The 11569-nt window shown below is 48.0% G+C and overlaps 1 protein-coding gene across 2 annotated transcripts in view; it reads right to left on the reverse strand.

Annotated features, from left to right (window-relative positions):
* Positions 1-3417: 3417 nt before the first annotated feature.
* Positions 3418-11569, reverse strand: part of LOC103619837 (store-operated calcium entry regulator STIMATE) — an 18901-nt gene continuing 10749 nt past the window's right edge. Inside the window, exons 5-8 of one of the 2 annotated variants that reach the window (XR_001863987.1) lie at positions 11472-11553; positions 10381-10497; positions 4695-4816; positions 3971-4059 (exon numbers count right to left, since the gene is read on the reverse strand). Coding sequence is in view for 1 of the 2 variants with exons in the window: in XM_017740390.1 (XP_017595879.1) it covers positions 3946-4059; positions 10381-10497; positions 11472-11553 (313 nt within the window). In the remaining variant the exon portion in view is untranslated. Of the gene's footprint in view, positions 4060-4694; positions 4817-10380; positions 10498-11471; positions 11554-11569 lie in introns of both variants that reach the window. The other variant, XM_017740390.1, reaches the window with a different exon arrangement.

The raw sequence follows: 11569 nt of genomic DNA on the forward strand, positions 1-11569 counted from the left end.
TGCAGGTGGTGCTCCAAACCCAAAACTGCAAGGCTGTGGTGTATTTTAAAGTGAGGCATCACTGAGCAATGCTATAGATCAGCCACAGGGGAGTTTTAGCAGAGAACTTGTCCAAAGAGGACTTGACAACCACAAAGACATTTACATGGCAAGGCCAAACTGAGCTCATGTGTACTCTGCCTTTCCAGAATTGAGAAGGAGGGAGGCTGGGTGTGGAAGCATCTCCAGGAATTAAATTATATCCATGTGTTAGAAGAAAATAGTTGCCAGAGACCTACAGAAATAGGTTCAATCTTGACTGATTTTTTTGCATATTTAACAATTAAATCATATTGTTTCTGTAGGAGCTCCAGCTGCTGGGGGTGGGGTGGTGATTTTCCAGTTGCTTGATCAGCTCGTTAGAGCTGCAAGCACCGTGGCAGCAGAGCAGGTGGCAAGCACGGTCTCTTACTCACACCATGTGCTGCCTGGAAGAGGGAAACAGCTAAAAGCACCGAGCAAGATTTAACTGCACTCTGGAAGATCCTTACGGAGAGCTCAGTTAGTACAAAACTCATGCCAAGGCTCGTACTTTGGAACAGAACATAAAGAAGAAACTACTGCTTTGGGCCCTGCTATCTTGAGAAACAGCTCTCCTGCGAGGGAGAACTGAAGGCAAGACCTTCAGCACAGTCCTGAGTGTGGAATAATAGCAGAGGCTTAATGCTCTGCAGTTTGCTCACGGGCCAGAAAGAGATGAGGAAGAACAGCTGTGAAGTTGGCTTCTCTGCCCAAGAAGACAGTAGGAAGATCACCCACAGCCCACATCCAACCAACCTCCCATTTCACTAGCACAGAGTCAACAGGACAGTGGCAGTGGCTTTCTAGACACTCCAGGGTTTTGCAGGTGTTTCCATACTGTCCTTATGGACCCCTTCCTTCTCCTCCCACATTGTGCTGTCCATGTGTATTGCTAAGGGGAGTGACTGGCTTAGGCTCTCCCATCATCTCTTCTGTATATAGATATGTATATAATATATACAAACACACACCTACTGCTAATAATTCAGGTGCATCATTGCTCCTCTTTCTCCTCCTCCAGCCAAGGAAACGCATTTCTGTCAGGGCCTGAAGATAGCAATGATCAAGTCCAACTTCTCAGCGATATGAAGCACCTGGAGCAATATACTCAAAGTCTCCTTAAGGCTCCAGTTATCCATTTCACAATAAATATTTTACAGTGAACACTGCAGTGAAGCTTTCATTTGGCAAAGATAAAACAAGCTTTGAAGCTAAGGTTGTGCGTGTTTTATGCTGCTGGACTGAAAGAACCACTCACAAGTTAACAATAAGTTGGGAACCAAAGTAATTTCAGTGGAAAATTAAAGGTCACTGATGTTCTGTAGTCTCTATACACTTGGTAGGAGGCAAGAACAGACCCTAGGGTTTTACTCCCACATTACAATGAGAGTTTAACCACAGACTTTAAATACAGTAGAATAGGACGTGGGAAAACAGTTTGTGCTCCTGCTGCCCCAAGAGCAAAGGCAGGTCATGGACTGTAAACTTCAATTTTTTGGGGCATCACAACACTTCCCTCTCTCATGAGGGGGAATACATTCAGGCTTGGTACTCAAAGCCCTTCATGCTAGCCCAGAGAGCTCCCAGACCTCCACTGCAACAACTGCATAGAGATGCATTTGTTCTCATTTCCAAGAGTGTCACAGAGCACTTGGATTCACAGGGATATGGCTAAAGATTGCATTGCTCAGACAGCTCAGGAATGAGGCTGAGCAATCACTGTGGAGTGCAATGGAAACAACTGCACAGCACTATTTCAGAGATGGGAAGGGAACAGGGCTGCTGAAACAGCACTGGCTACACAAGGACTGAGAGGGAGAACCTTCCCCCACATCTTACTCGTCCTGCTATTGCCTGTTGAGAACCTTCTCAGACAGGTTCAGCTAAGGGCTAAAATGAAGGTCATGTCACTCACAGTCCATTTTAGGACAAGGACATTGCTTTGGCCAAATTTGCATTCTTCACCCATTGCAGGGTTGCACTATGCAGCCCTATAGCAAGAGCAAAACCCCAAATACCAGTGCACCTCCTAACAGGGACCCAGTTTCTAAGCCCAAGGGAAAGTCATTTTAATCTATTTCCAGTCAAAACCTTACACAGCACAGGACTTACTCCAGCCCCTACCAGTGCACAGCTCCCCAGACAAGCAGAAGTTGTGCTGTGAAACACACCGCACTGAGCCATATAAATAAACTATTCAGAGAGCTGTGTGCCACGTGCTCCAAAAGCCTTTTGATGTGCCAGCAGAAGCAGGATTTTGACCCTTCATTAAGGAAGAAAAACAAAAAAGGACTTAATTTCCAGAAAAACAGTTTAAAGCTGCACAGCTGCAAGTGTAGCCAAGCGTGTCTAGTTCACTGAGGGGCATCCGAGACTTTGATTTGCATCTAAGGCTTCAAACCACTTTGAAGTCAGGAGAAAAACAACAAACCAAACCCCCAAAAAACCCCCACCAAATATCTTCATATGCTCCAAGCTCAGCCTTTACATCTAAATCCATCCAAGTCAGAAAATCCAAATCCTTTATTTTCTACTCCTTAACAAGGGTTGTTTTCTTGGGAAAAATGCAAGGGAAAAATGAAAAGATCATTCCTGTCCATCACTTAAGGGGAGTTGTCTTGCAATAAGCAAAGCCTGGCTACAGCTCCACTAGGGAGACCAGTCCAGTGAATCCTGGATCCCTGCTCCAAGGACTATCCCCCCCTCTGGACTCAGGATGGGTCTCTCCACAGCTGTCTCTGCATCCAGCCTGGGAGTGGGGTGAGGCAGCTGCTCTGTGCTCACTCTCTCCCCAGGACAGCTGCAAAGTGTTTTTGCATTTTTGTGTTTACAGACAAATACAGTTTGCTAAGAGCAAAGCAAACAGGGCAAAGCCCTGCACTTCACACTTGGAGCAAAAAGTGCCAGTCCTGGGGTGACCCATGGCTTTTTCCAGCAGCAGTACTACCCCAGGCCTTTCCTTGCCCGCAGATCAGGGCTGGCTAATGGGGCTTTCAGATTCAGCTTGAATCAGGTCCTGCAGACAGTTCAGATATTTATTTTAAACTAAGTAAAAGGCACGTTCTCAACTTCCAGTAAACACTCCCTTGTAAGGTGGTGACTGGGATCCATCTCTGAGTCTGTTCTGGAGCCCAGCACAGGCTGATGCTGCAGCATCAGGGCTTTGCACTGAAGCAGCTCCTACAGCTCAACCACAAAAACCAAGCTCTGTGGCTCAAACTCTTCATCTGCAGGTTTACCAGAACAGCCCTGCTGCAGAAATGCAATCTTCCCTGGTCAGGAAAGATTTCAGCAGCTCCCCTTCCTCCCTTTCAGTGTTAGGGTTGTGCAGAACATTAAGCACATGAAGGCATTTAATGTATGAAGCAATTCTAGGTTAAATATTTATTGGATTCCTTATAAAACAGTAAAAAGAATCAGATCCACTGAGACAATCTTCCCAATTCGAGACATTTAAATACATATTGCAAACCAATTCCTTTGAGCATTGTGCATATAAAAGTGTCAACAGTTCAGGTAGTACTGAATAGTCTTTTTTTTTTTTCTTTTTCTATAAAAAAGCAGACAATCTTTTCATTTCAGTCTCTAGCCCTGACAAAAAAAGAAGTCACACCCAGTTGGCCAGCCAGGGAAATTACATCCCTGTATCCCCAACCTCAATGTGCCTGCCTGTGGGGCAGATAGGTAAAGCAGATACTGCTCAAGCCTGTACAGGATGCACAGATACCATCCCCAAGACAAGTGCAGGATAGGTCTAAGATGAGGCAGGCAAAAGGATCTCTGTAGATCCATAAGGGTCAACCAGTATTCCCCACCCTACCCTTCCTTGGCCAGCTCAAGGATCACAGTGCTGCTCATTCCTCCACCTCCCTTGTCCCGCTGGTGTCAGATGACCACTTGATAGCTGGGCTGCTTCATTTTCTGGCTGGTGCCCCGGAGTCCTGAAATATCCTGGTCGCTTTCAGACTGGTCAAAATCCATGTCTGGAGAGAGCAATACCTAGAAAGGAGAACAGACAGATGCTGATGGAGTCAAAGGTCTCACATCTTCTCCATAGTGCTTGCTGAACGAGTAAAACACCCCTAGAGAGGTCTGCTGCCAGATCCAATCCTCTCTGGCAGATGAGTAAGGTCTCAAGGTCATCTAGACCATCTCTCCAACAACAGCCAAACAGATTTGGGCACAGACACCATCTGGTGTCACAGCCCCCTTCCTTGAGAGCAGAATGGGCAGCTGAAGGCTCTGTTCCCCATGGGACAGGACTCACACATGGATATTCAGGCCCGGCTGAAGCCTCAGTGGAGATGTACAAAAACAAGGCCACATATTTTGTGAACAGCTGTACCACATGTAGACCTTTTCCCAGGCCCCCAGCTGCTTGTGACCTCCAGAGCTCAGCCAGAAGGGCAAGCAGAGCTGCAGGCTCAGTTTCAGCCATGGCCAGCCAGCTCAGGAGTGGTGTCCTAGCCTGGCAGCACCTAATTTCTGCCTGGCACAGCAGCTCCTGGCTCAGTCCGAATTGTGGGAGCCCAAGTAGAGCAGTGACACCTCTCACTGGTGCTTGAGGTGAAAAAGCACTTCTTTTTTTTTGGTTCAGGACCCAAAGGCTGCCCTTTGCCCCCAGGAATACCTACACTCTCAGTAGTTAACTCCACATCTGCAGGTACCATGGGCTGCTCTAAACTAGCTGCCATCAGCCTGGAGCATTCACAAGATGCAGATGGAACCACATGCAGGCATCGTCCAGCCACACCCTCTGGAAGAGGAAAAAAGGCTGGATTTTATCCAGGAGATGGCTGCACTGACTGAGCTGAAACCCAATGCCAGCCAGCAGTGTGCATGGGTAAATATTCATGGCTGGACAGATTAAAATCATAGAATCCTTGAGGTTGGAGAAGACCTCCTAGGCTGAGTCCAACCATTAACTCAGCACTGCCAAGTTCACCATTAAACCTAAATGTCCCTGAGCACCACATCCACATGTTTTTTGAATACTTCTAGGGATGGTGATTCCATCACTTCCCTGGGCAGTTTGTGTCAGTGCCTGACCACCCTTTCAGTAAGGAAATTTTCCTTAATATCCAATCTAAATCTCCTCTGGTGCAACTTGGTGTTGTGGTGGCTAAGTCCACTTTACACCCCCCAAGTTACCCTAAGAGTGATCTCTCCCTACAACACTGTGCTACAAAGTTCTCCCTTTGTCTAGATTCTGCTGGTCACTGGCCCTCTCCCCCCTCCCATCCCTTTTCCCATTGGCCCCTGTTACGTCTCTCATCCTTGCTTCTGCCCCTGAGCCCTCAGACCATTGGTTTTGGATGCTCTGCCCGCCTTTAGGAGCTCTCAGGATAAAACCACGTGTGGGTTCTGTTCTTGGTTCTTTGTCCCTGCTCCCTTCGGGTGTGTTGGTTCCATTGAGCGCCTCGGCAGTGCAGGCAGAGAACCCCTCTCACCTCTGTGTCTCCGGTTCGTGCACAGGCTGTGTGTGGGTGTGAGCGGCTGGTGGGGGGAACCCCTGGAGGGTGAAGGCGCTTCCCCCGTGGGTGCTGGCAGCGCCGCCTGAGCGCTCCACGAGGGACCCCATAGGAATATACGTGGCATCGATCCATCAAAGCCCTCCTTCCATAACTTGGGACCACTCCTTCTTGTCCTGTTCTTGTTACCTGGGAGAAGAGACTGATGCCCACCCGGCTACAACCTCCTTTCAGGGAGTTGTAGAGAGGAATAAGGTCACCCCTGAGCCTCCTTTTCTCCTGCATCCCCAGTTCCCTCAGCTGCTCCTCATCACAGTTGTGCTCCAGACCCGGCTGTTTGCTCAACCCTATCCTACCCCCATCTCCTCAAACACCCACATTTGGCTTAGAGAAGCTGCACTGTCACTATGAAGTCTCCCTATGCCTGACTCAGGAGCATTCCAGCTCAAAGGCCTAAGTACAGGGATGGTACATGGACTTTCAGCCCAGTGCTCACACACACAACATCCCCAGCAGCTCAACCTGCCCCAGAGCCCAGGATCCCTTGGGCAAAACCAGGAGCAGGGTATCTCCATCTCTGTATCTCCATGCACAGCTGGGAATTCACGTGCCCTCCACTTGTTAGCACTCAGGCAGCACCCCGGGGCCAGTCACCACAGCAACAAAACCACTAAACAGGAAAAACAAAACTCCAGTGAGTCAATGACTTCAAAGGAGCAGAAGAGCCGCAGGGGAAGATTTCCTCCTCCCCACCCTCACACACACCCCAGCCCCTTCCATCCAGTGTTGTTATCTTCACAGTCAGACACCCAAAGGACAGCAGCAGCCTGGATTAAGATCTCTTGTTGTCCCCCTCATTGGTCTCAAGGAATTTTTTTTTTGGTTCAGGACACACACTGGAAAGTTTCCATCTCTGTCACGTGAAGACTTCCTCTGTTTATCACACTGACATTGTGATGCTGTTGAACCTGAAAAAATGTGTGGCTAATTACTCACACGCAGCATTGTGAACTCACTGAGCTCTGACAGGGTGCAACAGAGTCGTTGTGGGGCCTGACAAACTGGTGATTTTGGGTTTCAGCAGAAAACTCAAATCCCCTTGCAGCCAAGCAGGGATAGTGACACAGTGTCGTGCATCCAGATCCATTCAGGCTGCTACCTGCCCACCACACACTTGTAGGAAGCCACATGAGCCAACAGTCCCCCAGTAACCTTTCCACAATTCCCCAGGAAGCAGCACCACAAGACAGCACCTCGTTGCCACCATAGTCACAGGACATACCCTCAGATATAATTTTCAAGCCAAACTCCAATTTGAGAGTTTTCAGAACAACTTGGACAAGGCTCTTCACCTGCAGATGCATCCAGGTCAGGATCACAGCAGGCTGGTGGCACAGCTGGGAGTGGGACATGGTTTCCCAGTCCTGGGACAACGTGCTGCTGTCTCACTCAGCAGTCCTCAAATACCTCACACATTCCACAGCATGATTTGCCATGAGTCAGGAGGACTGTGAGGTGGGACAGTTTCCTTCCAGAGGCACCTCTATGCCCACCTTCATTTATCTTCCCTGTAAGGACCTGGCACCTGAGATCACCACAAGTTTTAGCTAAGTAAAAATCAAAAAAAAAGAAAAAAAATTGTTTCTCAGCTAAGCAACAGGCAAATCCAACTTGCTCTTGGAGTTTCTAAGTGTTTCAACACTTGTAAGTAAGCTGCACTGTATTGGTGTCTATCAGTATCTTCATCTAATGAATGCCAAAATACAGAGTTTCTTATGAAGGGAATTAGGACAGGTGCTGAACTCCATCCTGAGCAGGCAGGCCCTCATGCAGGACATTAACTTTCCTCCCAGCCTCTCAAAGTAGCCTCTAATTTCACCTTAATTTTTCTCACAAGTACCACTGTTACTGGACTTTCACTTTAAGGGTTGTCTCTAAAAATTTAAGCCTTCAGGAAAGGAACAGAAACTCATCCACCTCCCTGGCGGGGAAAAAAAAACCAAAACCAACAACTGAGAAAAGATCAAATAAAACATTATTAAAACTGAGTTGTTTTCCTGAGTGGAGGAAACAAAGAAATCTCTGATAGGATCTAAAGTTCATTGAGAATTACAAGGGCAAGGGAAAAGAGCCTTGGGTCAAGGGCAGGACACATACAAAGCAAAAGTAAGGGCCTTGCAGATGAATTCATTTCCCCCGGCTGAACAGTACTGATGCAGGCTGGCATGAGAGAGAGACCTTTTTCTATCCCATAACAGGCAAAAAAAAAAAAAAAATACTCCATGAACATTTACAAGGCAGAGCACGAGACTGAAACAACACAAAGCTTAAGACTGACATGGGAGGAAAGAAGGGTGAAGTTCTTCCAACCACAGAGGGAGTTTGTCCCTTTCAGGGATTCAGTGGAAAAGAAGCAGCAAGAGCTCATCCTCTGGCTCACCAGAGGAGCTTTAAAGCCCACAAGAGGCTGCCACTTCCTGGGCTGCAGCCACAGAGCCAGTAAATGACACCAGAGGCAGCATTGCTGTTGTTGGGTTTCTTCTTGTAGCCCAGCTGCTCTATCAAGCCAAGGACAGAGCTGAGTTTTCCTGCTGCCCCAAGAGAAAACATAGAGAGCGAGCTTTTAACAGGTTAACTTCAGCCCACTCTTTCAATTCTCCTTCCTATCTCTCCCCCTCGTTTTCCAAACACAAACTGCTAGTTCATGTGAAAATAATGACACTCCATTGGTGAGATAGGCAGAGGGTTGAAATTCAAGTCGGCAGCGAGATGGGGAGCTGGTGGCGCCTGCAGCGAGACAGCCCTGATGAACCCTGATAAATCATGGGACACATTAGCTCTGCCCTACAGAGACACTCCTCAGCCCCCCTTCCTCCTCCACTGGGCAGCAGTGAGAGAAGAAATTCCCCCACTTGAACAGGTTATTAGCAGCAACAAGCCCAGAAAATGCTCATTTTCTGCTTTTGAGTCTGAATTCCAGTCAATGCAGCTGTAGGGCTCAGCCTGACAACACAATCTTTAGTTCACAGCTTAAGAACCTGACACGTGAAGCAGGAGCCTATGGCTATTCCTCAAGGTCCAGTGCCAAGAAAGAGTTGGAAAACAGGTCACCCACTTCTGCATTTCTTCATTAGCTTCCTTCTCTGCCCAAAATATTTGTCAGGCCAGAGGCACAGGAACATACCTAGGCACAAAGGAGACAATCCCTGCAGACTGCTCTGAGGAAAAACCAGTCCCCTTGGTAGCTCCATTGCACTGATGGATCAGGGGGTTTCAGGGTGGACAGATGACCTGCACATTGTTCAGTTTTTGCTGAAGTCTTCAGAGAAAAGCAGTCAAGTACTTGGAAGATGGGAGAAACCTCTGACAGAAAGTAGCAGATTGTGGGAATTGTTTCCACCACTTGAAACTTCCTGTCTGGGTTGACCTGCCAGAAGAGGCTTTCAGAGCATCTGGAAATTAGCAGGTACCATCCCTTCAGATTATCCAAAACTGAGACAGAGGTCACAAAACACTTGCAGTGTTCCAGTGGAATAAGGCAGAGGTCCAGCTCCGTTTCCATGGAGGAGGAGTACCTGTGACTCCATCTGCCCATCCACGGCAGCCACCATCCATGGGACTGGATGTTGCAAGGTTTGGTTCCAAAAGCTGGGAAGGAGGTTGTTGTCTCAAATAGAGAAATCACCTCCTTACCTCTGCTTCTGAGCTGGTGTAATTTTAACTGACCTTGGGCCTTCAGGAGCACATCCAGTGAGCAGGGCAGGCCTTTACCACCAGTGACCTCGCCAGAGCTGTTTATCCAGAGGCAGGGCCAGGAAGAGTGACTCACTTATATCTCAACAGCTGCTCACATCTGTCTGCCCTCCCTGCCAGAGGCAGGATTCCTCTGACACTGCATGACCAGTGGCCACTTCCCCACTGCACCCCTGGGACACAGAAGCCTTGGCTACTGTGCAGACTGCCAAGCACACACTGTTAAAACATTACTACCTCTGTGTGTGCTGCAATATCACCAGTGATGGGCCATCCCACCCATCAGCATGAGAGCTGAGTTACTCCTCATGAAAGGGCTCTCAGAGAGCAAGAGCTATTTCTGTTCATCCCAAATTCCTCAGCAGAAGCTCCTCCAGGAGCCAGTCTGTGATTGCCAGAAATTATCTTATCTCTATAAGTCTCGCCAGTGAGCTGCAGGGTATCAGCAGTCGTACAAAGAACACACTAAAACCAGGCCTGGGTGCCAGGAGAAAGAAGGGAATTCCTCCCAGGGACCAAGACTGTGGTCTCTGCCCAAAGGTCAGTAAGAAGCAGATGCCACCTACCCAACAAGCCACACATCATTAAGATGAACAAAGTCTGCTGGAACTGCAGCATTTCCTCCCCCACCATAACTTTTAAGTGTCAAACTCAGACTACACAAAACACAGCCTCCTCCAGCTAAGGGACAATTATCTGTTTGAAAAAAATACCAAATGCTGACAAAAATAGGATTCCCAGCTAAGCCTTGTCCTCTAAAAAGGATGCTAACAATTACAGTGAGGAAAGTAATCTCTTCCCAGGTAAAATTAATTACAACTAAATATAGCAAAGCTCAGAGTGACAGTTTCAGCCTGCACACACATATCAGTGCAAAAGCCAGCTCATCCCTCCAAGATACTGTCATCATTCAGGGCAGTGTTTCAGCAACACTTCCTGGGCTGTGACATTGCTCATGGTTAGACAGAGTTTGACTTTGCAAGGTGATCACCAACATTCATAAAGCACCACCTCAGGTCTAGGCAATGTGATGTTCTGTTACACAGCTGTGGTAAAGCACACAGACCATCCCACAAGTTTGCATCCCTGGTCTTACCTGAGATTCCTCAGTCCTCCTGGCCCGAGGAGTTTCTATGGATCCATTGATGTCTAGGGTATTCTTCTGCTTGCATTTCCTCATGATCAAGCTGTCCACAACCCAGAACATAATGGCCTTGGGGAGAAAGAAGTTACATGAATACACTGCAGAGACCAGAATACAGAGTCATTCAATCACAGATACTTCTTCTTTTGGAGAAGTCCTGCATCAATTGTGTCCATATGGATTGGATGAGTCAAACTCCTGAGGTCCCTTCTTACACAAGTCCTATTGTTTCCACAGTTGTCAAAGACCCAGATTAAAAAAGACCATGATAGGCCAAGTTTCCACCAGAACAAAACCACTGAACCAAGCTCCATCCAAAGTTCATCTGCCTGAACCAGTCCCTGGTCAGTTCTTTGAGGACCAGAATTTGCTTTCTAATGTGGAAATGCAGCTGGGATGGTGGAGAGAGGCAGATCAGTCCAACTTTGCCAGTGCTGCATTCACTGAAATGTGCATGGGATGAGTTGAAAGTGAGTTCAACTCCCTGCTTGTCCAGGGAGCATCTCAGTGTTAACACCATGTTCCCACTTCCCACCTTAGCAGGAACTGAGCAGCAGGTCAAGGATGACCCAGAACCAGGGGAACCAGGAAAGAGCTGAGCTTTCAAGAGGTTTTGTGGAACTAGTTTTGAGAGGAACAACAGTTCTGGGTAACCTTGATCACCTTATCTTGCTGTAACACAATTTGACATCCAGCCAAATGACTGGATTGCCAAGGTTACAAGCCATCCTATAGGACCTCAAAGGGTTTTTGGGCATCCTCAGGCTCACAGCTTGCTGCTGAGATGAGCTCTCACCTAACAAGACCCAGTTGTATTCCAAGAGGTGAACAGTCAGTCCCACAGCAGCTCAAAGAAAGGGACGGGAATTGGGAACAGAGACTGTGGCAGCGACAGATTTGTGACAGATATATTTATTTCCACACCCCTCCACCCTGTCCCAGCCACTTCAAGGCTGCCCCCAACCAGTCCCTGTGCACACTCCCACGAGGGTGGACCATGATTTCCAAACCAGCCCACCCTGCACTGCAGGGGCACCACTTACATTGACTATGAAAGGCACAACAAACATGACCAGGACGAGCTCCAGCTGGGGGTTTGGGATGGAACCCAGGAGGATCTGCTGACGCTGCAGAGGCGAAA

The sequence above is a fragment of the Corvus brachyrhynchos genome, unplaced genomic scaffold (genome assembly GCF_000691975.1).
Source record: "Corvus brachyrhynchos isolate BGI_N302 unplaced genomic scaffold, ASM69197v1 scaffold307, whole genome shotgun sequence".
Lineage (NCBI taxonomy): Eukaryota > Metazoa > Chordata > Aves > Passeriformes > Corvidae > Corvus > Corvus brachyrhynchos.